General features: G+C 38.5%; 2 protein-coding genes across 7 annotated transcripts; both read left to right on the top strand.

The window, feature by feature from the left end:
* The first annotated feature begins 111 nt into the window (after positions 1–111).
* Positions 112–26,377, top strand: dhrsx (dehydrogenase/reductase (SDR family) X-linked). 3 transcript variants are annotated; one of them, XM_051427299.1, is made up of 7 exons: positions 112–209; positions 12,581–12,688; positions 13,971–14,039; positions 18,958–19,059; positions 19,152–19,359; positions 21,034–21,241; positions 23,437–26,377. In XM_051427299.1, exons 2-7 carry the CDS (start codon positions 12,634–12,636, stop codon positions 23,608–23,610), a joined length of 816 nt encoding a protein of 271 aa, XP_051283259.1. In that variant the 5' UTR covers positions 112–209; positions 12,581–12,633; the 3' UTR covers positions 23,611–26,377. The 3 variants fall into 3 exon arrangements, with proteins under 3 accessions (XP_051283259.1, XP_051283258.1, XP_051283257.1); XM_051427298.1 differs by having other exon boundaries at positions 209–295; XM_051427297.1 differs by lacking the exon at positions 112–209 and adding an exon at positions 6,121–6,257.
* Positions 6,121–12,094, top strand: LOC127378436 (E3 SUMO-protein ligase ZBED1-like). 4 transcript variants are annotated; one of them, XM_051427262.1, is made up of 3 exons: positions 6,264–7,330; positions 7,601–7,782; positions 8,801–12,094. In XM_051427262.1, exon 3 carries the CDS (start codon positions 8,849–8,851, stop codon positions 10,898–10,900), a length of 2,052 nt encoding a protein of 683 aa, XP_051283222.1. In that variant the 5' UTR covers positions 6,264–7,330; positions 7,601–7,782; positions 8,801–8,848; the 3' UTR covers positions 10,901–12,094. The 4 variants fall into 4 exon arrangements, with proteins under 4 accessions (XP_051283219.1, XP_051283222.1, XP_051283220.1 ...); XM_051427259.1 differs by lacking the exons at positions 6,264–7,330; positions 7,601–7,782 and adding an exon at positions 6,121–6,257; XM_051427260.1 differs by having other exon boundaries at positions 6,264–7,782.
* Positions 26,378–27,443: the final 1,066 nt, after the last annotated feature.

Genomic DNA, 27,443 nt, shown 5'->3' with positions numbered 1-27,443 from the left:
GCGGAGATGCAGTCCTTCATCTCTCCCGTGTCCAAGGCGATCCTGGTGGCTCTCTTCATCTTCGCCATCCTGCTCATCCTCTACGTGATCCTGTGGTACATCTGCCGGGACGTGGACTGTGACCACGGCATCTGATTGACATGGACTTGCTGAAGGGGGACCAGTAGAGCCCGGAGACCACAGGGTGACCCTGATCGGCGCACCTTCAGGTGACCCTGCTCTCTTTGGTTATTTAACTGCGGTCAGCCGATGGAAGCTGGATTGATATTCAACATGTTGCACCAGCTGAGCTGCGGTCAGTTTCTGAGAGGAGGAGGGAGCAGATTTTTATCTTCTTCTTTTTTTAACCAGAAATATAAAAATATAGCGATTATTATAATATATGGCTCATACTGGTTAGTTATTCAGTTGAATATCACTTAAAATTCATTCAATTACTGTAAAATTTGACATTATTGCCACCCAATTTACAAACAAATTAGATGAATCTCTTATTCATTTCTGTATGAAATCTGGAAGAATGTCTAAAGGGGGATTTTAAAGCATAGTTTTTATATATGTATTACTATATATTATAGACTATTACAATAAACAAGAAAATATTTTCAGTCCTGTGAGCTGACAGAACAACATGAAAATGAAGGTGTTTATAAATGTTTTATAAAGGTGCATATCATAGAAGTGTTTTTCAAATGGGTGGACCCCTAGGTGTACTTCAGAGTACTGTAGGGGGTAGGTGATTATTAGGTAGGTAAATGTAAATTCGATAAATCACATTTTACATTCCATATTCCTGTTTTAAAGGCAGTGGTTAAAGGTCCTGTGTGTAACATTAAGGATGATCTATTGGCAGAATTTTAAAAAATTTTTTTATATGTATTTTTATTGCCTTCTAATTGAAAGTGATAAGAGTGACAGGAAAGGGGAGAGAGAGCGAGAGAGAGGGGTTGACACACAGGAAAGGGCCAGAGGTTGGAATCAAACTCATATGTTGCAAGGACTTAGCCTTTGTACATCGGGTACCAGCTCTACCAAGGGAGTTATCCTACAGTATCCCAGAATGGACAAACCAAACACTGGCTGTGTTGAAGTCTCATAGAGCCTCTCAATTTTTTTGTAATATTTTGTGTAGAAACGAGTGAGTTGTGATCAGCAACTACACAACACTAGATGCCAGTAGATCCTACACACTGGACCTTTAACTGCTGTATAGACTTTGATCACTGCAGTTTCCCACTGCCACTGAGAATGACAAAGATCCTCAGTGAAGCAGAAACCTATTTCTACCTAAGTGCAGCTAATTAAAAAGACACAGTTCAATGCAACTTAAATGCTTTCTTAGTGTTACGACAAAAATTGGTTCCCCTAAATTTAGGGAGGGATTCTAAACATTTGAAATGAAGCAATGAGGCAGCATTTTTTTTGTTATATTTGCTGAAACTTTTAGTATATCCTGACAGTAGTACATGAGATATAATCAGTGAAAAAATCAGGTTACTCTGGCTCCTCCTAGTGTTCCTAATGGCATTTGCCAGAATCCACTGAGCTTGAACATAAACAACCAATCAGAGGCGAGAAAGACTGCTGATTGTTGAGTCCACTGACAGTATATATAATGGACAGAGCTTCCAGATCTGAAAAGTGAAACCAACGCGTAAATATCTTAAAACCTGCATTCTATGTAAATTCCTGCAGGGGGAGCTCTATTGGCTGCAATAACACAACGATCCCATTCACTTTAATGGAGAATGAGCTGACTTGACACTTAATTTATGAGCTTAGTAAACAGTTTCCTGATGAGTTTAGGGTCTCAGTTGCTAGTTTCACATCTTCTTCAATATATTATAATGTTCATTTAGTAAATTATGGTCCAAGTTAGAGTAAAATAGACGATAAAGTCGCATATACTTTTGGGTGCAGCTACCTTTTGATTGACAGGTCAGTCTCAGCATGTCTGTCCAGCACAGCACACAAAACTCAGATGAAACTGTCAAACTAGGCAGTGCTGATCAAATACGAAGCTAGATTCGGTTACTGCGTTGCCTATTTCTCACTTAAAATTGTTTCAGAAACATATTTTAGTGTGCTGTTTAGCTGTAATACGAGATTGTGTGTGACAAGGCAAAGTGTCACGTCCGCTGGCTCGCGCTGGCTCTGTTTTACTGTCATGGAACTTGAGGCTTCAAAACGGTACTCCACAAACCAATGGGTGACGTCACAATAGGTTCACACTTGGTTGAGTCTCATTGCCAGGGTGCCAAATACAGACACTTTGGGATCCTTGGTAAGAGGCTCAACGATAAACTGTCTTCAAGCTTCCAACCCAAAGTGTCTTTATATCTTTCTTGGCTCTGATTGGTTTGTTTTGTTCAGGCCCAGTGGATTCTTGTAAATGTCATTAGGAGAAGTAGTATGAGCCAGAGGAACCTGATTTTCTCACAGATGATCTATCTCGCTTACTACTGTCAGAACACAGTGAAAATTTCAACAATAATGACAAAAAGTTATATTAATAAAAGTTATGCTTTTCTTAATAAACCAGACACTGATGATGCAGCGCTGTATTGTACCACTCCATTGGCATTTAAGTTCTACAAAAAATGTTTTGTGTTGGTCAGGGGGTACTGAGCGATAAAAGCATATTTTCTTTTGCCAAGAAGACACAAAATATAGAAAATATTAACTGAACTCTTGGTCATTGAGTTGCAGCAGTAAGTTTTACCTGGATTCACCTGATCACTGAACTTTATGAAATGAGGATTTGTGCTTAATTTTTTGTACATGACGTGTTCTTTTAGGATTTCTTATTTCTTGATTTTTAGCCAGGAGCTTGTAGACTGTTTTTACAGACGGACATCGTCTGTTACTTTCAGAAATATATCCACTTAACAAAGCTCATTCATCACTCACCATCTGCTGGGTGGATGCCAGTGGCAAGCTAAGAGTGAGCTAACCTGGCCAATTCTGCTGTCTGTTTACTGTTTAATGTGTCTGCTTTCTGCTGTCGGTGTGATTGATTCCTCACCTTTTTTGTAATGATATAAGAGACATTGTCCTCCAGGAAAACCTGATCATCATCATACACTTGTAAGCCTAATGTCTTTTTAATCCAGTTAACTTACTCAATAAGGTACAATAGTTTGGAGGATGCTTGAATCACAGTTGTGAGGCTTTTGGTGAGTAAAATACAAATTAGGGGAGAGCTGTTGTGCACTCACATTACAGAATGAGAGAAAAGAGTTTCACTGCAAAATTTGTCTCACTTTGACAAAAGAAACAGCTCCTAGACGGTGAACAGTGTGAAAGTGTTGGATGGTACTAATGTGATGGCCCCTTTTGTTCCACAAATTCAGAGGGTGGACCTGAGGCCAGGTCAGAGATAGGCTGGGCTCAGGAGTCCATAAATCAGACCTACAAGATCCTCTCACAATCCTCCTCTGGCCTGCCAGCTGGTATTGTTACATCCGTGCGAGGAAGTAAGAAATCTGAATGCTTCCTTTCATGCAGCCACAGATGACATGAAAGACTCTTTGAGCATCAAAGATCGCAACATCCTTGAGAAAGACAAAATTGGTCATATTTCAACTGGTGGTTATAAAATTGCAAGCTTATTATCAATAGATATGGACTCAAATGTCAAATACCCTGAACGCAGAGAATTACCCCACTCTTTTGCCGACCACATCCCCAAATGCATGGTCTGCCAGCATGCCATGACAAATGATTCAATATTCATCCAGACCAGCTGATCCAGATCTTTCAGTAATACACAAACGTATATACATATATACAAACAACAAGACTGTGTTATTCCTTAGGAGAAATCTGTGTTTAATAGCCATTGCAAATCACTTTAGGGAAGGATTGAGAAAGAATGTTCTATCAAAATTGGATCTTGTTCTTGTCTTAACGTTTGGCAGACGTTATGGAGTTGGGAAATGTTATAGTCAGTGACAATAGCTGCACGGGGCTGCCTGCTTTACCACTAAAACACTACTTCTACTCACAAAATATTTCACCAGTTATCAAAGTATCCTACAGTACACATTATACTTTCCATATCTGCAGAGCTGTGGGGTCTGTTTAATGTAATTTTTCAATCTGTACATGTCAGAGCTAACCGAGCTAACCAGCCAGGAGCAGCTGCTGTCAGAGTCTGCTGGAGCTTTGACAGTCACTAGAAGCACATTCACATCAATTTGTAAAAGTTTCTGTGTGGTACCTGTGTTGCAACGTTAGCTAAGCTAGTGGCTCAGAGCTAACTGAGCTAACCCGGACATGAGCAGCTGCTGTCAGACTCTCTGTGTCTGTGCTGGAAACACTGTGTCCGCTGGAGTTTTAACAGTCACTAGAAGCACATTCACAGAAGTTTGTAAAAGTTTGTCACACTGCGGCGACATAGCAAGCCAGAGTCTGCAGGGTCAGAACGTTAGTTTTGTAGGAAGGGACGGGGAGGGGGCTGGGTGGCAGCTGTGGTGCCAGAGAATTGTGATGGGGGAGCTATGGGGGTTGGTGCTAATGAATTTTGATGCAACAAACCATAACAGACAATGCTACTACAAAAAACAAGACTGGCATAATAATTGAAATGCACATTACAACATTTTTAGCGTTATACAAAAGCAAGCACAATTAATTCTGTGAATTTAGAATTAAGAAATCAAATGTTTAAAAGTTTAGAACATGCACAAATGCAAAATAACAATCTAAATCAAAGTCACCACTGAAAAGCAGAGCAGGTAAATCAACTGTTTCGTTTTCGATAAGCGACGTCATTACTAGCCTCCTTGTTAACATGTGGCTAACCTGCTGCTGTGAAAATGGAATCGCAAGTGAAAACATTCAAAACACTGAGTTGTGTTTCTTGGGCAACTTTATAAAACTTACTGCAAATTAGGGGGGCTCGGCCTTTTTCAGTCGGAGCTTGAGACGCCCCTGGTCCCTCCCTCCCATCGCCTTTGCTGCTTGGTGATGAAAGCTGCCTCCACTTACGCCTCCAGAACAGCCAACAGCGAAATTTGATTGCAATAGCCGGTTTTCAACCAGTAGAGGGAGGTTTAAATGCATATTTATAGCACAACATGTAGAATACAGGTGTCAAGATTTGGACCTGAATCAATCAATAACACAATAAATTTAGTTACTCTTTTAATGCACTCGGTAAGGTAAAGGCAGCGTTCCTTGTACTAAGCCTTGTGGCATACCACAAAAAAAAACTAAAGAAGATACCCTGCGTGTGTGCACATATCACCGTCCAGTAAAAAGTGACTGACAAGATGTGGGTTTCAGATGAGCACAAAAACATGAAATTACTCCAATGATCCTTGCATGATAATATTGTTGGCAGCATGTCATGTGTTGTATTGAAGTTCAGTAGTTAAGAGTTGTAGCAGCCAGCATCCATATTGACGTTGCCTCTCTCACACATACGCACACACACTCTATCTCACCCTTGTGCCCCATTTGTGATGGTATGTGTGTTTTCCAGGAATCTGGGGGATTTTGCAACCTGAGGGGGTTTGCATCTTGTGCCTAAAAACCTACAAAAGGGGGCTGTTTTATGGGCTGATTCCCGTGTCTGGAAAAGTGTTTGAAACAGGATTTAGCAGGATTTAAATTACATTTACAGAAAACAGAATTATCCACATTATTAGAAAGATACAATATAAATGATTTGGACTTCAGTATTTCTAAAATCCTGGTTACCAGCAGTTGTTTGTTGTTTGTTTGTTTGTTTGTTTGTTTCTCTTTAGGAAATCCTATTGGAATCTTTGACTTATAACCCCTGATTTATAACCTTTTGGGGACTTTTATTTTTCAGAGTTAAGACATAGTGATGTTTTACATTTTGTAATCTCCATTGTGCAAATGAAATGAGTTTATAGTTTCCCTTCCACCAGGTTTACAACAATTATTAGTAACTACACTAGAAGCTATACAAGCCTATTATTCAATACAATGCAGTCATGAAAAGTAGTAGGTTAAAACGAAAAAACAAAAAATAAGCTTTCCCTTTGTAAGAGTAATCATGTGACGGAATTTACTTGGGGGCGGAACCACGGACAGTACTAATCCCACGCAGGCTGCGCGCCGGACTCATTACCGTGCAGCACTGTGGGACTCGGAAGCTGTTCGTCTGGTCGGAAACAGAGGGATGACCTGGTTGCTGTCAGTGTTGGTGCCTCTTCTGAGGCTGTACCTCTGCGGAATTAAAGTTCTTCTCTATCAGATGTTCAACAGATCTTTTACGCTACCAGGTCAGGTGGACTTTTATTTTCTTAATGTCTTTCACAGTGTCTCCAAAGCTCTTATCTCCCAGAAGTTCCAGTACGTGTGTTTGCGTGCCCAACTCCGTTAGAAACGTGACAGTTTCAGAGCATGGTTGAACTTGAGTTAAGGCTTTTTATTAACGGTTTCTTAAGCTACGTAAAGTACGTAAAGTTGACATTTGAGGAGTGGCTCTGTATAAGAGCTCGTTATAATCTATAAAATAATGACAGTTAGCCGTGTGAAGCAAATCTGAAAAGATACGACTGTAGTGTAGTATGTAAGAAATGCTGCCAGAGGAATTAACTGTGTACGGAATTAAATAGAAGAGCAACTATTGACAGCCAAATACTTTATGGTTGTATATAAACATGGCGGCGTTAAATTGGGGATATTCTGAACGGAGTTTGGTCTCATTGACGGTAAGAGTTCACAGCCTGTCCCTGCTCTGTTTTGCCAGCTACAGTGACAGTTGAAGGACACATTTAAGTAAAGTAAAGCAATAGTCGGTGTAACATTGAGTCCCAAGTGGCTCTAATATTGTATGTGTCTGCTACAGTAATGCTGTTTTTATTAGTGCACATACATTTTAACTAGAACTAAAGCCTGTGACCTTTGTACTACATGCTGTGCCCAGTTGACATCATGTGCTTTTAAAATCCACTCTTTAAAGGAACATACAGCTGGATGTTAGTGTAAAAATGAGCTGCATTTATCATGGTTACTCAAACATCTCTGTGAGGATTCACCGTGTAGCTTTCCAGGAATAAGCCATGACATGGACATGACATCCACTGAAAGCTTATCTGTATCCACATGTGTTTTGGAGACTGTTTTTAAGAAAAATTGCATTTAAAAATGATGGTAAAAATATGTTGCGTCACCCACAACAGGCTAGTCCTTCCTAATTCTGGTAAGTATGAAAGAACCTGTGTAAGTTGTAGTTAATCTTTTTATTTGGAGAACAGCAGCTATAAAAATACTGTGTGACCCTGGTAAAACGATACGGTTTAAAAAGTACAATCACAACATCAATAATGATATTTTCTGATATCACAATATGGTAGGGATGGACGATAATTATCAGGGTCAACAATGGGAAATGTTTATTATTATGATTTTTTTCAGATAATTAAGTTATCGGTCCAGGACAATAATAATTAATTTCAAAAGCTAAAGGTTATGAACATCTTTTTAAAATGCGAAAATGTGAAATTATTGGTTATGTTATCGGTATTGGCCATGAGAAGCATGAGCACACATAAATTAAATCAAACTGATGCTGGAAACAACAAAATGTGTTCCACTATTCTGTATTAGTGTTACAAATCAGAAATCTAAGAAGTCTGAGAATTTCAGCATCAAACTTCACTCTTGACCTTGGACCTCTTCCATGAGTATTATATTCCAGTTCTGCCAATAGATCCTTCCAAGTCTCACACACTGGACCTAAACTGATTGAAGTCCACCAGCTGAAGACCATAAGATGTGATTTAAAAACAACACAAAAAGCTTGTGAGTGGATCTTGAGTTCAAGTGATTTTGTAAAAAAAATTGAAAACAATGAACACATATAGCAACAACTAACAGCTGCCTCTAAATAACAGCTATCTTGTTGCACTGCTCCTAATACACACACTGGAATGATAGTGTTTAAAGTGTTTCATTTCAATTTTAAACCCATAAACCAAAAGGCAAATTTGTGTTAAAGCATTTGACGGTAGACTGAGACATCCCTAATGCTTTACATTTTAAGACAAAGAGGTGATTGTGTCTACAGGCCAGCCTTGAGATTTATACTCTTGTAATACCACAAAGAATGCGGGCAGTTGATTATGCAGAGTGCAGATAAAAAGGGGATTTCCTAAATTCTTGGTATTTACAAGGAATATCCCACACCGTGACTAAAACATAAAGCCTGACTGAAAAACTCCAGCTTTAGAACCGGGCTGCTCTTTATTTTTTGTGTTTGTTTTGAATGAAAGTGTTGTTGTCAGCAGTTATTTAAACCACATATCCAAAATGCGAATGAAGGTTTATGTCTATTATCATCCTCCACTACATGGTAAAACATTGGGTGCACAAATAAGTGGAGTAGGTCAAAGTTTAAGCAGGAAGTAGCTATGTAAGATAATCAGATTTACTGCCCTAGAGGACCAGTGTGTAGCATCTAGTGGTGAGATTGAAGATTGCAATCAACCAGTGTTTGGTTTGTCCATTCTGGGCTGCTGTAGAAACATGGCAATTCAACATGGCGGACTCCATTGAAAAGGACCTGCTCCCTCTGTAGATTAAACTGCTCGTTCTAAGGTAACAAAAACACAATGGTTCTTATTTTCAGGCGATCAAACACTAATTAATATACCTATAGAAAATTATATTCTGTTTCTGCCAATAGATCCTAAATGTTACACACTGGACCTTCTAACCTGGTTTTATGTGTTCATGCTTGTAGTTGAAAGATTCCCATCTCCACAAATTCTATAATGTTTTTATCAACATCCTCAAATGTTTATTTCACTATTCTTGTTAGGTACTCATAAATGAAGGCATCCAAGTGGATTGCTTACTGAAGGAACCAATGGAGGGTAAAAGTTCAGGACCTTCATGTTCTGGCCTCAATCTGGTCGCACACCCACGGGCAAAAAGCAAAGTCTGGAAGTACTTTGGCTTTGACACAGATGCAGATGGCTGCATATTGCACTGGAAACGGATATACTGCCGCGTATGTATGAGTCAAATAGCTTACTCCGGAAACACCTCCAATCTGTCGTACCACCTTGAAAAGAACCACCCTGTAGAGTTCAGTGAGTTTGTAAAGAGCAACACAGATCAGATGCGCGAGGCGTTCGCCACAGCATTCTCCAGGATAAAGACCGAGCCTTCAGGTATACATGCTCAGCAACAGTCCCAGGACACAAACTTAAGGCAGAGCTTAGACTATGAAAACAGACGACACAATGATCTGACTGCTGCTGTCATCAACTTCATCTGCGAGGGGTTGTACCCTGTATCTGTAGTTGAAGAACCTACTTTCAAGACCTTAATGAGTACGGTTGATCCTGGGTATTCTCCACCAAGCAAAAGTGACCTGGCAGTTAAAATGCTTCCTCAGATGTATTGCCGTAGCCGAGACATCGTCTTTAGTGAGCTTGCTGGGGTTGTGAACTGTGGCGTTACAACGGACCTTTGGCAAAGCCAAACCCAGAATAGAACATACATTTCACTCTCTATGCATTCAGTTAATTACTACAGTACAACTGGCTTCTCCATGACCAATAAATGCCTTAAAACCTTTGAAGTACAAGAGGACAACACAGCAGAGAACATCACCAGAGCGATGTATGAAGCCTTTGTTGAATGGGGAATAACTCATAAAGTCAGCGGTGCCACCACAAATGGTTCAGTAGACATTGTCAAAGCATGCTCGCTCCTGGAATTATCAGTGGAAATGCCCTGCCTGGGGCATACCATCAATCGGGCAATGGATGAAGCCTTCCAGCTGCCGAGAGTCGACAGCTTTTTGGGATGTTGCCGCAAACTTGTTGACCATTTCAGAGAACCGACAACGTATCTGCTGAGAGAAAAACAGAAGCAGCATGGCCTAGCTCAGTGTGCACTCATCACAGACAGGGGTAGGTCTTGGTTGGCCACATTGGCAATGTTACAAAGACTGAAAGAGCAACAGGTTGCTGTAACTGCAACACTAGTGGAGGGTTCCGGCAGCCATCATTTCAGCTTTGATGGTCCTGACTGGGCTTTGCTGGAGGGCTTGATTGATGTCTTCCAGCCTTTTAAAGTTGTGGCCAACATGATAAGTTCTTGCAGGTACCCAACCATTAGCATGGTTAGGCCTGTGCTTCATATGCTGTTGAACACCACCCTCAAGATCAAGGAAGGGGACCTCAAGGAGATCAGCATGACCAAAGAGGTCATCTCAAAAGTCCTATCAAGCACCTATTCACAGAATTCACAATTATCACAAGAAATTTCAACATTCCTCAACATTTCCACCTTCCTGGATCCTCGGTACAAGAAGTTGCCTTTCTTGTCCACTCAGGAACGCTCTAAAGTTGAAAATTACATCATTGAGGAGGCAAAAGCAATTCTTGAGAAGCAGATTGCAGACCGACCATGCCTAGATGATTTCTCCTTGGTATCTGATGAGCCACCTAGCAAAAAGCAGACACCCCTAAGAGAATCTTCAGCCAGCAGCGTAACCCAAGACAACCCTTTGGCCGCGATATTTTGCCAGTCTGATGCAGACCAGAGCCAGGAGGAGCTGCATGCACAGGTGGTAGAGGAGCTGAGCAACTACAAATCACAAAGAGTCCTAGGTCTAAATGAAGACCCTTTACTGTGGTGGACAAGTCATGCACCCTTGTTCCCGACCCTCCTTAAGGTGCTGCAAAAGTACTGGTGTGTTCCTGCCACAAGTGTACCTTGTCACAGGCTGTTCAGCTCCTCTGGGACTGTTCTGTGTGGGAAAAGGAACCGTATAGCTCCAACTTTAGTAGATCAGCAGGTCTTCTTGTACGAGAACTCGCGTAGCTACTATGAGCCTGAACCCTGTGAGGATGATTTGGACAATGTTTGGGAAGGAAACTATTGTCTGGGTCAGCCACTTGAGTGACCGTGTGCTTAAAGTCAAATCATTCTGTGCATAGTGTGTGGCCTACATGCCAGACTTGCTAAAGCATTGAAAAATATTTATGTGTATCAGTCACTAGTATAAAAATGTAATGGGCCTGTTATAATAACCTTTCTAAGTTTTGGCCTATAATCAATATGAAAATATTTTTTTGCGCCATGTCCTTTTACAAGAATTGTCAATTTTTGGGGGGTTAAAATGCTTATTTGCGTTTTCTCTGAGAGTGAGATCAGGAGATTGTTCTCAAACAGGTATATTAAGTACAGAGCTAAAGCCAGGATATGTTTAGCGTAGCTTGCACAAAGACTGTAAGCAGGAGAAACGGCTAGTGTCCATCTTTATTTTTAATTATACCTGCCAACACCTGCATTTAATTGTGTGTGACATTGAGTATGTTAGCATGCTGATGTTAGCATTTAGCTCAAATCACTCTTAAGCCCCGAATACACTCCCAAACGGACGTGTCCATGGACAGCTGCAGAAACCACGTCTGCATAGTAGCTGTACTGTAAAACTTCAAATAATAGCCCAAGCTTTTATTTGCTTCAATCACTTGACCTGCCTTTATTTGCCCCCCAGAGACCTGCCTTTATTTGCCCCCCAGAGACCTGTTTTCATTTGTCAAAACATGTAGCCACGCAAGGCTAGTAAAGGGGCTCGCATCTAATTGGGACCCTGCTTTTAATTGTTTTTGGGTATATACTATTTTCTGGGGTCCGTTTGGAAGATCTTCTTCTCATCTCAGTTACAGAAAGAAAAAACTTAGGAGTGTATTAAAGCCTATAAGTCAAATAACTTTTTTTTATAAATTTTATTTTAGTTATTGCACAAATGAGAGAAAATCATATGTCAGCTGCTATGGTTGATGCTTATATTGGATCCAACAAATCCGTAATCAAAACCTGAAAGAATTCTAATGAATATAGAATAATAATATGTTGCATCGACTCCGTATGCTGTAAGCTCTGTTGTTTCTTTTTGGCCTTTTTGTTGCACTTTTAATTGTTTTGTTTTTTTGTTAATTTTGTTTGGGATGTATTTTGTAAATACCTACAATATATGGATATTGTAGCATTAACAATGGACAAGTTTTAAAATGTCTTGCTCTGTAGAACAATGGTACATATACATTATGATGTAAAACACTTTATGCAAGTAAAGATTTTGTTTTCAATATTTACCTGACTGTTTAATGTCTACACTTTCCAATTTTATTGCAACATTGATGCACTTTTATAAATGCAACTGTTTATCTTCAACAGGGGGAACAGATTCTATTGTAATTGATTCTTGTCTTAATTACAGATCAGACCTTTAGTCCACATAGATTACCCTTCCGTTTTCGTCTATGTCAGTCAGTTGGCGGTCAATCTGGACTGATTGGAGTTCCATTCTGTTGTTGCTTCAAATTCTGTGTGGCAGCGTCTTGTCTGACACATGAACTGCTGAAAAGAAAACAAATTCTTAGAGTCCCTCTTCCCTGCAAGGTCTCGAACTGGATCAATGAGACTCAGTGAAGGGCAAGGGCAGTGACGCAATTACATTTAACCCTACCTGTTATTTACACAGGAAAAAATCTAATCATATTGACACTGATAAAAAAATAATAATACTGGAAATGAAAGATTGTTCTCATGTGGTCCCCTCTCTCCTCCCACACAGTCTTACCCAAGCAAAATGGAAGGGTTGCCATTGTGACTGGGGGTACCAGAGGAATGGGTTTTGAGACAGCGAGACACCTGGCAAGTCTGGGCATGCATGTTATCATAGGTAGGCTACTGTCCAATCATATGCCTTTAGCCATATTATAAATACCCTGCTTCTCCCTGCAAGTTAATGCATCTCTCTGCAGTCCAGCTTTAATGTGTAATTTTTTTCTCTTCCTTCATTTTTTACTTTAAATAAATAAGGCAGTTGCTGTCTCAGAAGACACTGGTTATGCGCCATAATTGACCCTTCCTCCCCTTTTTGCCTTGTTCTCAGCCGTAGTCAGAATCCTAGATAACATTCTCCTTTTCTGTACTTGGATATGCTAGTCTATGTTGAAAAGAGAACCAAATTTGGAAGATTATTAAAAGATGAAAACGACATGTCACATTTTAAGTCAGCTAATGTTAGCAAATTTTAGCCAACTAACAATTTTATGTAAATTATTCCGGTAGTTAACTAGCATCTTGCTACCTTTAGCTTCAGATGTAATAAACTAGCTTAAACTTGATATAGATTAGCTGGTTAGCTAGCGTTTACTAACATTTGCTAATTTATTATTACGACTATATCGCTTTTATCTTGAAATTTCAACCTAGATGAGCCTAGCACGTCGACTGAGGTTTGCTCAACTGTTACTGGAACACAGAACAAAAAGGGGCGGGGTTTAGGAAGGGTTGATTGTGTATAATTATTATTTATTTTAAGACTTGCGTAACAACATAGGGGCCAAATTTGTGCGGTCCTCTTTTCAAAGTTCGTTTTTTGGGGATTATGAACTTAGCTTATGATGCACATGTTCATGATTGGCTAATTTAAGCTACAGCCCGATCATCACATTGTGTGTAATTTAAAATTTGTGGTTTATATCCTAATATTGGACACAGTGTTTTGGATTTATAGTGTATCAAAGATTTAATATTTTTCATTCAAATTGGTGCACATCGTGTGGAGTATTTAACAGACCTACGAGTGAAAGATCCACCAGTAGCCTCTGGAGGGTCTGTTGCTTTGCACCGTATTATATTAATTCCATTGAACTGACTGACTGTATTAATGATCTTACATTTTAATCAAACAGCAGGAACCATCCCCTGTAGTCAGATGCTCTGTGATTACATGTTCTTTGTTTTGTTCTGAAGTCAAAGTGATTTTAAAAATAAAGCTTAGATGATGTTCTATGTATGACAGTGATCTTGATCATTTTAAGGATACATGAATACATGTAAAGAGAGATGACATGAGCTTTAGCCAGTCTTGTTGAGTCAGTGCAGACAGTAGGGTTGAGTTGAAATATCTGCTGGACATCTGCCCACCAAGCCTCTCTGATTTCCATCATCTTCAGCTGGGAACGAAAAAGAAGAGGGCGAAGCAGCTGTCAGGATGATTCAAGAAGAAGGCAGCAAGGGGAAAGGTAATGTTCTGTCTCCACCTCAATTTGTCTTCAGTCACATCTGTCATTTAAGTCAAGACATCATGTGTAGAAAGTCATTTGTAGTCATTTATTTTGTTTCAGTTAAATTTTTAGAAGATTGGCCACAAAATCTTTCTGTTATAACTTTACATTAAACCGATTTAATATCAACTTAAATCATGCTTTTATATTCTAGTGTAAGTTTTATATGAAACAAACTTTTTGCTGCACACTCTCCTCATAGGATAGCCAAATTGTTCTCTGAAATTATCAGTCATGTCAGCGACAGCAGTGTGTAAATTGTATACTGAGACGTGTGCCAGCTTTTCAGCAACATCTTTTAGATAAAGATGTGTATGTGTGTGCATGCACATCACGTGTGTACTCCAGATGGTTTTAACTTGTTACAATTGGCACCGTGCAGCTTCCAGCTGGCATTCTGGCACAGTCACCACAGCAGGACACTCCTGAGCAGCAGCTGCCAGTTGACATGACATATCTGTAGAAGGCAAAATGTTGCTCCCTCTGTGTGTAGGTTAGAGGGGTATAAGTCTTGATTATGGGTTGCAAGAAATTATTGCACGGATACTTTCGGTCTACTAATGAAGGTGCATATATCAGAGTTCACAGAATAGCCCATCATGAGGGCCATTTTTTTCTGTGGCTTACCAAGACCTAATTATACGTCAGCTTGTTGATGCCAACGAGAAAAATAAAAATGGATCAGTATTATTTTATTACTTGAGGTTTATTGTTATAACAAGATGTTTTTCACATTATTACGACATACAAAGTTATCACGTTACAAGAAGAAACTTCTTGATATTACGATATCCAATTAATCTTGTTATAATATAATATAATATATATATTATAATATTTAACTTAAAACTTATAATTTATTGTTATAACATGAAGTTTCATATTATGATAACTTACATTGTTATATCAAGAAAATCTTTACGTTATAATGTGATCTTGGTCCGATTTTCTTTTTCTTGCCGTGGCATGATATAAAAAAGAACAAATAAATAGTTATAGGCAATGTAATCAGATCCTTAATGTGAGTCATTAATAAGACTATGAAACCTTTTAAAGAAGAACTAGCACATTCTTTCTCTCACAAATGAAATGTTAAATCCACAAGTAATAAAACAAACTGCTGCTTAATTCAACTCAATTGTTATTGCCACCTTACTTGGTCTGCTATGACTAGTAGTTTATAGTGGCTAATGTTAGCAAGCTTTTGTTAGATATTGCTGTGTTACTGACATTACAGAGTCAGATCACTGACATGATGAGTCGTCTTTACCTGTACTATTGTTATGTTACAGTTTAGCAAGTTAAATATAAATATCGCAATGGTTTTATCACAAAAATAGCAGAAGCCATGACCACAGCGTACTTCACCAGGACATGAATCTCGCTTTAAATAAAAGTGGTAAACGCAATGTAATCTTTAAATTTCATTTAAAATTTAGATTTAAATGAAAAATTATACAAATATACAAAAGTGAATGTAGTCAATTAGATTATCATATATTATTGGATTACATAGATCACATGAGAAAGGTAAAACTTTAACCTTTAATCTTTAATCTATAACAATGGACAATATTTTAGAAAATGTGCAAAGTAACTACTAATGATGGTACAGCCATCAATATAAATGTAGTGGGGTAAAAAAGTAAAAGTATTTGATTTGACAAAAATTCTCTGTGTCAATGGGACCTTAGGCTTGAAGGTCAGCAACGAACCTTCAAGCCAAAATACAATATTTCCCTCCCAAATGTAGAAGAGTTAAGCACCATAAAATGGTAATTATTATTTTAAAATATTTAAAGGCACCCCAAAATTAAAAGTAGATGTGTTTTTTGTAAATAGCACTACAGGTAAGAGGAAAAATATATATTTTTTTATGATTTTTGGGGTGAACTGTCCCTTTAGTAGAGTGCAAGTACCCCAAAATTGTACTTAAGTTAAAAAAAAGTATTTAAAAAAATATGCAGGGCACATGATAGCAACACCAGGATGAAAACACGTGTCTCACCAAGAGAAGTGTGTGGTTCATTATAAATGAATACGTAATGTGAAGTTACTCTGGGAAATGACTCCGAAACACAAGGGTTTGGGGGTTTTTGTTTTTGGTTGAAGTGATTTGTTCTGAGAAGACATCAAATTTGCTTTTTTACTTTTGTACTTATAACATAGCTCTTCATGTGTAGTCAGCCAGTGTCTGTAGAGAGCTGACCTATTTCCTTTCAATCTAAAAAACTAATCGTAAAATACTCACTTTGTACAAACTGCACTGATGTCAACCCAAGAGCCAATGACTGAACAGTACTGATGAAAGCAGCTTTAAATGGGACTCATGAAGGCAGCCAGCTGTTCATAACCTGATTGAAGTGATGTAGAGGCAAGAAAATTTAAAAATCTTCCAGTGGAGTGTATTTCATCCTAAACACAGGAGAGTGCTGCACAAATAGGCCAATCTAATGACCGCCATCATATCATCTCTACACAAAGAGCTCTTTGTTTCAGTCCGACTGTGTGTGGGAAACAGTGCTAATTAGACTAGTGATTTACTGAAGGCCTTTTCATGTGCTTCTTTACATGGACATTCTGTAGCACGACCTTACTTCAAACCCTACTTTTACCCTCTCTTCTGTGGCATCTCAATTAGTGTAATGCAGAATACGCTGCAATGGGGGAGTTTAATTGATTTAATTAGGTGCTTGAGCAGTTAGCTCAGAAAAAGCCACAAGCAGTGGCAAGTGACTCATGAATAACATGCCTGCAGTTGCTAAGAAATAAGACTGTACCATGGTTTAGAGAGCTGTACAGAGCTTTAATCCTGCATTCAATGCAGACCTCCAAATCTGTTGTGTCTGAAATAATATTCTTAATAATATTCTTTTGTAGCACAGGTTCTATATACAAAATTCACTTTCCACTGGATGTTGCACTAGCATCTCAGACCAAAACAATGGGACAGAAACAAAATAAAACTCAGCAAACCGTCTTTCCAACAATCACCAATGCTGGTTTGGTCAAAATAAACCCTTAATTTACAGAGTTAGATGTAAAAAATATACGTCAACATTTCTGCAATGATAAACTAACTGCGCCTGTCAAAATACATCCACTAAAAGTGCTTGTTTTTGCCACTGACAGACTCTGATTGTGATTCTTAATGTATTATGGAAAGGATCCCAGCAGAGATAGACCTTTGTTTAACCAGAAACAGCGATAATATCGCTTTCACTCACCACCAGACTCGATCTACAAAAATGCTTATTTTATCTCGCATTTCATTGTAATATCATAACTTAATTCAACAGGGACAGAATGGCTTTGTTAGTCTTTCCACAGTCTTTCCAACAATCATCAATGCTGATTTGGTCAAAATTAACATTTAATTCACCAATTTAGATATTATTCTAAAATATTCATGAAAAGGGCTCTAATTGCTGCAGCATAAGCCAACTACGCCCGTCAAAATACATCCCACGGACAGGCTCAGATTGATAATCTAAGTGTAAATAAATAAATAGATAAGTTAAATAAATAAACCTTTAGTTTAACCAGAAAAGGCCATAATATCGCTAGCCACCAGACTCCATTGACGAAAACTGTAATTTCAACTTGCATATCATTGTAATATACGGAAGCCGAGAACGGCCATGGATTTTTTTTATTTTTTAATGCACTGTTTACTCGTTGTAACGACTTATTATCTCGTTATCTCGATATAACAAAGATTGTTTTCTTGTGATGACGAATTAATTAATAATGTGTTCGTCTTGATTTCAACCTACAAGAGCTGCCACGAACGGCTTCCAGTCAAGTAAACAAACTTACGTAAAGTGTAACTTACCGGTAGGCTACAGCTACAGCCAGTGGCTACGGAAGCCGTTCGAGGCAGCTCAGGTTGAAATCAAGATTAATTCGTTATCAAATTTTTCATAATAAAATAAATTAATTTGTTATAAAGGGAAAACAATCTTTGTTATATCGAGATAACGAGATAATAAGTCGTTATCACGAGATAAGAGTGCAGAAAAAAATTAAAATCCATGGCCGTTCTCGGCTTCTGTAGTAATATCGTTCAAAGTTGACAGCAGAGCATGTGAGCGGAGCGGACCGGGTGAAAATTTCCACTCCTCGCTCACAGACCTGTCAATTTGCGCCACTCGTCAGCTCCGCCTGGTTCTGCGCATTCTCCGCTCCACTCTATCATAAATTTTATCCCGCGCCACTCGCTCACCACTCCGCTCAAAAAAAAAAACCTTCATCGTACAACCCTCACCTGCAATCTTCTATTCACACATAAAACATGAGCTTGGCCGTTTTTCCCCAGGCTACGTATTTTCAATTCATTTACAAAAATACATACCACAACCCAACTCAACTAAGACATAAGGTAATGTTTTTTTTAAGTCCAAAAAAAGAGAGACCAAATTTTTTATTTAAAAAAAAACAAAAAACCACTTCCCCCCACCCAAAAAAACCCCCCCCCTTTTTCTTCCCCCCCCTCCCCCCCTTATTTTTTTAAAAAAAAAAAAAAAAAAAAAAAAAAAAATTTAAAAAAAAAAAAAAGGGGGGGGGGGGGGGAAAGAAAAAAAATGGGGGGGGGGGGGGGGGGAGGGGAGGGGAGGGGAGGAGGAAAAAAAACCCCCCCCACCAATTAAAAAAAATCCCCCCCCCCAAAAAAAAAAAAAACCCCCCCCCCCCCCCCCCCCCCCCCCCCCCCCCCCCCCCCCCTTTTATAAAAAAAAAAAAAAAAAAAAAAAAAAAAAAAAAAAAAAAAAAAAATCCAACAAAAAAAAAAAAAAAAAAAAACCTTTTTTTAAAAAAAAAAAAAAAAAAAAAAAACAACTCTCTGGAATCTGTGCTAACATCATTTTTCTGTTGACAGCTGAGTTCTTCTTCATGGACCTGACTTCGCTGAAGTCTGTGCGACAGTTTGCTCAAACATTCAAAAGCAGAGGTCTCCCCCTACATGTTCTGGTTAACAATGGTAGGTTGCTTTGATTGTCTCTGTAAATGCATGAAAAGTCCTACTTGTGTTATAGTTTTAAAAAGTCTCTATCTTCTATCATTCTCATGTAGCTGGAACCATGCTGGTTCCTGAGAGACATACAGAGGAAGGCTTTGAGCTCCACTTTGTGCTCAACTACCTTGGCCATTTCCTGTTGACCAACCTGCTGCTGGACGTGCTGAAGAGGTCGGGGAAATATGGCTGCTGCTCCAGAATCGTCAACATGTCCTCTGCTACACACTACGCAGGAGTTATCCACATGGGTGACCTAAATAGGAAGTAAGAGAAATCCATAAACTGTTGTTCTCTAGGTCACTAGGCAGCGTCACAAACACTTCCTTTGAAACAACACACTCAAATGAATATGCACATAAAATATTAAAGCTGTAGGGGGTAACTTTGCTGAAACTTTCACTATAGCCGGACAGTATGAGACAGATAATCCATACACAAATTCTCAAATTCAACAAATCAGTTCCTCCAGCTCCTCCTAGCACTCCTAATGCTATTTGTAAGAATCCACGGGCCTAAACAAAGGTAACCAATCAGAGCCAAACGGATTATCCGTCTCATGCATGTACTACTGTCAGGATATAGTGAATGTTTCAGAAAATAGGACAAAAAGTTATTTTTCAAAAAATAATCTTCTGCAGCTTTAAGGAAACATACAGTAATTGGACAGTAGACTAAATAATTGAAGTATGAGAACTCCAAATAAAACATTTTAAGGACTTGACCAGTATTTCAATCTTGGCCATGTGTATCAGTGTACCTGGTAGCTAACTTGCTAATCCAGCATGACACGAGATATAATGCTACATCCTTTTGCTTGCAGTACATGGTTGTGTTACAGTGTGAATAATAGTTTTCATTATTTCCCTGCTAAGGTAAAGAAGGTTTTATTCTTATTTTTAGAATCAGTCTGTGTGTTTTGGAAAAGCAGACCTGCTCAGTTTGTACATAAAATCTGCTAAGTGCAGGCATCCATCATCTGAGGTCAGACCGGGCTCTCCTGTAGTTGAATATCCTGCAGTTATTGCTTTTCATAGCAATATTGCCTCATAGATAGCACAAAGAGGAACACAGTGAAGTCCTTCCTCAAGGGCATCACAGTGGAGCAGCTCGCCTGCACTTTGAGATCTGATCGATGGCATTGTCTCATCTCAGGAAATGAGTGGATGTTGTCTTTGCTGTGTGTGTGTGTGTGTGTGTGTGTGTGTGTGTGTGTGTGTGTGGAAACAATGTGAGGGGAACACAGGGAGGCAGGCTGGTTTAGGTATTTAAGCTTCAGAACTGAATAGAAAAAAATGTTTTCAGTGCAAGATGTCATTAAAGATCTTTTGAATATATTCCCTCACTTTTATTAATGCAATAATAATTACATTTGTATTTCAAATCTTTAATCATTTCATTAAATTGATATATACAAATATTTCTGTTTTCCAATAGAAGTATTGTTTGTCGGTTTAGTTTATCAGCATGTGTAGTGTAATTTGCTCATCAGCTCTTTTCCTTGAGGGCTAAAATCAGGTGTGATCGAAGAACCAGACTCTCATTTCTGAGTTCTCCATAATTATCCTGTGATCTTGAGAAAAGTGTTCTTGTGATTATCTTTGTTATCTTTATTTATTATTATCTCCCAAAATTTTTTTGGGTTTTCTCTTAATAAGCTAAATTAACTCTTATATTCAGATAACTGCATTGTCTTCCACACAGTCCTTTGCACTAAATACTACACAGTACAGGCAACTTATCAGTAGCTATAATGTTCAAAATTCAAAACTATTCCACACTTGGTATCAGCCTCCAGACCATCATAGTCAACCCACAGCTGAGAACTATAATCGACTGTGATGGCTCAGGGCGAAGCTGGCAGAGCTCATTTCAATGACAGCATGATTTCAAAGTTAATCTGCACACACTCTCGTCCCCTCCCCCTCCCCCCTTCTCCAGGATATGCTACAGTTCCCATGGTGCCTACTCCCAAAGCAAACTGGCTCTGGTCCTCTTCACCTACTACCTGCAGGAACAGCTGGCGGCCGGTGGCTTCCCAGTGATCGTAAACGCCGTGGACCCTGGCATGGTGGACACAGCGCTGTACGACAACCTGTGGAGCCTCGCACAGGCACTGAAGAAACCAGTGGCCAAGACACTGTTCAGGGTACATATTTACACTTCAGTTACTTTACAATGAGCATAAAGAGAGAATATAAAATTATATATTTTTCACGATGTAAACGTTTTGCAAATTGTGCAAAAATTCTCATTAATTGAAAGAATTTGATGTATCAGCCAGCCTTTATCTATCCTATGATGTGATTTGTGAAGATGACTTGTTACTTACTGCCTGCCTGATAAGTATGTAAGTGAAGATTTATTTATATAGCTCTTTGAAACAAAAGACTCAAATAGCTTCACAATAAAAGTACTTTGAACAAAATATGAAACAGTTCCAAACAGTCGCATAAAGATTGAAAGTAAAAAAGGGCCAACAACAGACCTTTGAGGCACACCAAAACACAATAGGCCAATATCTCTGCATTTCGTCTGTTTCTGTGAAGAAAAACAACAAACACCAAAATTAAATTGTTTGCTTAGAATGTATGATAGACATATAAGTGTATAAAAAGTGCCTAAAACCATCAGAAAACTCACCTCTGATGTAATATTTACAGGAATCTGCCCAAAATTCATCCACTCTTCCTACAGTTGTGGGGTTTACTGTTTGGGTTCATTGTACAGTTTATCAGTTGTTCTTTACTGTACTATAAAATACTTACTTAAGTAACTTACTTACTCAAAGATCGAAAGGGGTTCCCTTAAGGAGAAAGGTTGGGAACCACTGTGTTAACACTTGCCGCAAACCATGGACTGACAGTAACTTGAAACTTGAAAAAGTTTGTCTAGGAGCACTTCCTGGACTAAATTTGAGTTTGTCTGAGGTGCTCAAACATACAGACACAAAAATCACAAGAACAATCCAAGGCACTCTCTTTTGAACCATTAAAAGGCCTTTATTATCACAGCGTGGTAAAGTTAGACCTAAGAACTAACTCTGATGTATCAAGCAGTCAAACATTTGTTGTTGACGTCACAATGACAGCAAAGGCATTTTAATAAATAAAAAAAAGAGTGCTTTGGAATAACTAGAAACTGTTTAAGAAGTTTGGCTTACAATTTGGGTTAACGATACTAAGGACTGAGTGAAGGTGGTAAATGTAACCCTGCCTCCATTAAGGTATTCAGAGAGATGGGTGTGAGCAGGTGTAGTGTGACAGAATATCCGTATCTTTGGACGGAGTGTTTGACACTGAGGATTTTGACATGGAAGAGATCTTTAATATTGTTTAGAATTAAGAGTCAAGAAAAGAAGCCGCAAAAGAGCAATATTTATAAGACGCTCAATAGTACGAAATAAAAATGCTTCACTAAAGGTCTGTTTGACCCTGACAGCTGCATCTAATAATATGTATGCAAGACCGTGCAGTAGTTTCACAACTCTGTCTTCCCTGTGGCAGCCAAGATAGCTTCCAACTATCCTTAATTGAAGACTTGTGACAGTAACCACATTTCCCATAAATGCTGGGCTATGGATAATTGAAAGTCCTTTGAATACATCTAATAAATTGTCTTTGTTATTAGCATACACTCAAGGCAAAAGCCTCAAATAATTAAGGCAGAAAGTATTCATTAATTCTAATTTTATGTGACAGATCATAGCCTTGTAAGGTTTCCCCACAACATTCAATATGCGTGTAGAAGCAGGGTTTAATTTCCTGTGCAGTCATTTTATTGAAAGAAAGTATCAGTGCTGTCAACTATATTTCACTTTAATGATTTCCTGTCCTGTTTCATTTTTACGCTCCTCTGATGGCATATATTACATTCCCATTTGACAGATATTTTGTAGATGGTTATTGTAATATTGGGCTTCAATTAAGATGTAACTAGCTGGCTAACTATTGATGTCTATAAGCTAGTTAGTTAGTGTGTTGCTAACATTAGCTAGTTAACTTAAGATGTGACTATGTGTTCACACTTTTAGCTTTGAACCATTAAAAAAAAATCTGGTTGTCTTTTTGACATAGGAAAGCCTAGCACACAGGAGAAAGCTTACTGAGGCTTGCTCAACTGTTATTGGAGCACTGAGAAAAGGGGCGTGGCCTAGGAAGGTTCAATTTGTAGGCATTGTTTATGAGAATGAATGCTCCTCCTCTGACTTCTCTGAAGTCTGCTTGTTATTTATTAAGTATAAGATGAACATCCACCTCAGAATTCCGAGGAACTAAACTCATTATGGTACTTTTGCCTTTAAACCAACCTGTTGATGGTTATTTTCTTCATGCATGTCCTCAGACTCCGGCAGAGGGAGCATCCATAACCATCTATGCTGCGACTGCCTCTGAGATGGAGGGCGTGGGGGGCTGTTATCTGTACAACGGCGAGAAGAGGCAGTCCTCCGACATCTCCTACGACTTTGAGCTACAAGCCGAGATGTGGAAGAAGAGCTGCGAGCTAGTGGGCCTTTAAGAGGCCTCACCCACCCTGCTGGTAACCCTCACACAGGGATAGCTCTACATCTTCCAGAGTTATCTGAGAGACGGTATCTCACCAATGATATGAAACCACTGCCTCACTTTACATTGTCCCAACATGGATCTCCATGCTCACCCGTAATCCTGTGCCATCGAGCAGTCGGGCACTTGTTGTTCTTGTAGGCACTGAACCAGACTAATCTGGGTATCATGCCAAGTGTTTTCTCGTAGTGCAGCTTTGTTGTGTTAAATAATCACAGACAATTTGATCATACGAGCAACCTAAATGCCTTAGCGGTGCCTATTTAAGCCTACAAACGTATTAATTTTTTTTGGGGGGCACGGAATCTATTTGTTTCCATATTTCTAATAAGTAATGTGTGTAAATTGTATAGAATTCTACAAAACAAATGCAGATTTTTAACTGGGACATTTTTTTTTAGTTTGAGTCTACTAAAAACATACTGATATTATGGAAATTAAGTTTTCCCAGGTTGTTTCTAAGCCAAAAAGAATTTAAAACTGACTCAACCAGATCTAAATGTTAAAAAATAAAACAATTGTAGTGCAATACTAATGGCTTTAGCTTTAGTTAACAGTCCAAAATGCCAACCAAGTTGGAGCCAATTGTTAGACATTATAATTACATCTCTTCTCCTTATTGTGACATTTAAGGATAAGGCTAGCAAAAGTCTGTGTTTTTCTTGTCATTAATTCCATGAAAAGAACAAAACCAACAATGAGTCCCCCATGCACCGTCCTGCTACTGGAAATACCAAATGTCAGTTAATCCACCGCTGAAAATAGTCCCCAACAAAAACATAATTTCCTCCTGTTTGAGTAACATTTGATTAAAAACCACAGTGAGCAGCTGTTTAAGAAAATTACTGAGCCTTCATAAAAGGTGAAACTATATTTGTGGACCGTTTTTAAAGATTCACATTATCAGTAAGAACCAATGGGCTTGGAGCTGAGAGCCACAGACAGAAAGTCTGAAAGTATTGAGGCTAAATCCCATAGCCTCAATACTTGACCGTAAGGAAAATATAGAATTAATCCAGCCTTATCCTTTTAACATTTTCTATGTTTATGTTTTCCAAATGTTGAGAGAAATGTTTTTAAAATTTTTAGTCAGACCATCTAATGAAGTATGGGTGTATATTTTCCAAGCGAAAATCAGTTTTAATGTTGTTGCTTGAATCTGTGAAACGCAGTGAAATAATTTGTATCATGTATGTTCTGGATTATCAGGAAGTGTAATTGTGTCTTTTCATGCTGAAATACTGTGAGCTGCCATATTATGAATATAGTTGAATGTACATTGTGTCTGCTGCTGATCAGGACAACATGATTCTAGCTGTATCTCATTTCAGACACCATCGCCAAATTTGGGTAGAACAGTAATGCGAGCCGGCTAAAACGCAGCATATGGTTTCCTTCCTGCTTAAAAGTACTACAGGGAGTTCTGAACTGTTCCACTTTAATACTGGTGGCTCTATAGGACCTAAACAAGACCATCAGAGAGAATACTGGCTATTTCTATGTAGTTATTCTTAATGCCTCCTCAAGGGCCGACAAAATGAAAGTTCCTTGTAGGGCAGGGGTCTCACACTCAAACTGGCTTGGGGCCACTGCTGGTTTTGCCATCTCTTAGCAAGGCTACTTCAATGTTCAACTACTACAAGAAAGTGCTATATGAAAATATTTCTATTACTAACATCATACTAATACATAAAGCTAAATGTTTGCAGCTCACAAATGAAGGCCTGAAACCTTCTCCCTTCTGTCTGCACGCATTTAGTGTTTTTATTTTTATTCTATATAAAGTAAGTGGTTTTGAAACAACTAGAAAAATCATTATATATTATATTATATTTTTGACATCGTGTTGCGGGCCGGAAATGGCCCCCAGGCTGACAGTTTATGATCCCTGTTGGAGAGGCTTTAAGTAATGATCAGATGTGATTGCTTAGATTTAACATGCAGGTATCCAATCAGCAAAGGTCCAACAGCCCCATCTGCTTGATATTCCAAAAAGATCATAAAGGACCAAAGTCATCGTATAAACTACTGCAGCACTTACTGGTAACTGTTATTAATCGTGTTGTCTTACTTCCTGTTAGTATAAAAAGAGTTAGCATAAGACTCTTGTGTCTCTAATATCCTCTGCTCTGTTATTGTTATGCCACCTCCGCCCTGTAAAATGTACTGTATACATTTCAGTTGCACTGTGTTGAAGCCAGTATGGGTGTTTTTTGGCTTCTTTTTGAAATCGTAGTTTATATTGTTTGGATACTGGTATGCCACACCACAAGGGGGCAGTAACATGTTGGTGATGGGTCACACAATCAAGTCATGAATAAACACAGGTGCGTGAGGACATAATGTAGAGTATTAAATGACACAAAACAATAGGGTCAATTCTAAACCTTGCACAAGTACTAAGAGAACTCACTAAGAAGCACTGAGACAGAAGCTAGCCACGATGGATAACTAAAGGTACGCACATCAAGAACACATTGTAGCATTTCATTCAGTAGTGGGCCAGTTAACACTGAAATTCAATCAAATGTCCAATTTATTGATTATATATTGCTCACCAATTGTTTACAATGATTACTAAATGATGCCTTTTTCCAGTGTGTTTTAATTTACAGTCATATAGTCTGTTTACATTTATTATATCAACAGATTGAGAAAAATGTCCCTCTAATGGCACAAATATGTTAATCACTAATAAATAAATTGCTTTGAGAGTCTAATCTTTTTTTGGGTCATTTTTTATTATATTTGTATTATTTCATGTATTTATTTATTTTCCATCTTAAAAGGTTTGCTAGTTTCAGTTCAGTTTTTATTGCATAAAATGTTTTTTTTTATTCTTATTATTATAACAGTGTTTCCTTTAGGATTTTTTTTAGCAGTGGGGGCAGGCCCGTCCGAACCCCCCTCGCCGTCACGTCCCGCCGTCACGTCCCACCGTCCCGTCACGCCGGCAAACATTTTACGTATGGCACTTGAACAATTGTTTGTAGTTGACGAGAACTGACAAGTTGAACGTTGTCCAATTAAAACAACGGACTCACCGTGGTGACATTTTTGGTGGAGCTGTTAGTTTAAAAGTCAACTTGGAAGAAATCGAACATTTTGACAATAAGCTACATCAACACAACAGTATGTGGAGTTAAACTGGACCGCCCCAATAACCTCTGAATAGTTCTACTTGTTGTTAAATTGCAATGTGAGCGGCAGCCAGCGGGGGTGCATCATGTCGGCAGGATCATTTAAAAGGCAACCGTTACTACATTGTGACTAGACTCAAACTAAAGCCGTTTCCTGTATAATTTTATTTTTATTATTTTTTGTTTTTAGGTTAGTTTTCGTTAACTTTTTTAAGGCTGTTGCAGTCAATAATTTTACCACTAGATACTACTCAATCGTACACACTGGTCCTTTAAAGATATCATGAGCACTTGGCTTCTCTTGGCTTCCATACAGTACAGAAGAATGTGTAATCTGAGTACTTCCCTGTCAGTGCGATTTGCCCAGATTGAGTCAGATTGCAGTGATTGGTCTTTCAAGTCGGTCAGCTCAAGTATTTCTTAACATTCTTTTTTTTTTTTTTTATTTTTTTCCAGGAAAAAACACTTCTAGGACAATAGGATAGGAATTTCAGATCTTCATAATTTTTCATACACACATATTCTGGACTGTTACAATATCGATTCCTTAAGAAAAATGCTAATCTGTTGGCCTGTCTGGGTTCAGTATTACCATTGTGCACACCTAAGAGACATTTTATAATATATTCCTATGGGATAAAATGAG

The sequence above is a fragment of the Dicentrarchus labrax genome, unplaced genomic scaffold (genome assembly GCF_905237075.1).
Source record: "Dicentrarchus labrax unplaced genomic scaffold, dlabrax2021, whole genome shotgun sequence".
Lineage (NCBI taxonomy): Eukaryota > Metazoa > Chordata > Actinopteri > Moronidae > Dicentrarchus > Dicentrarchus labrax.
The sequence above is the reverse complement of the archived record's forward strand: the minus strand, read 5'-3'. Positions and strand labels throughout refer to the sequence as shown.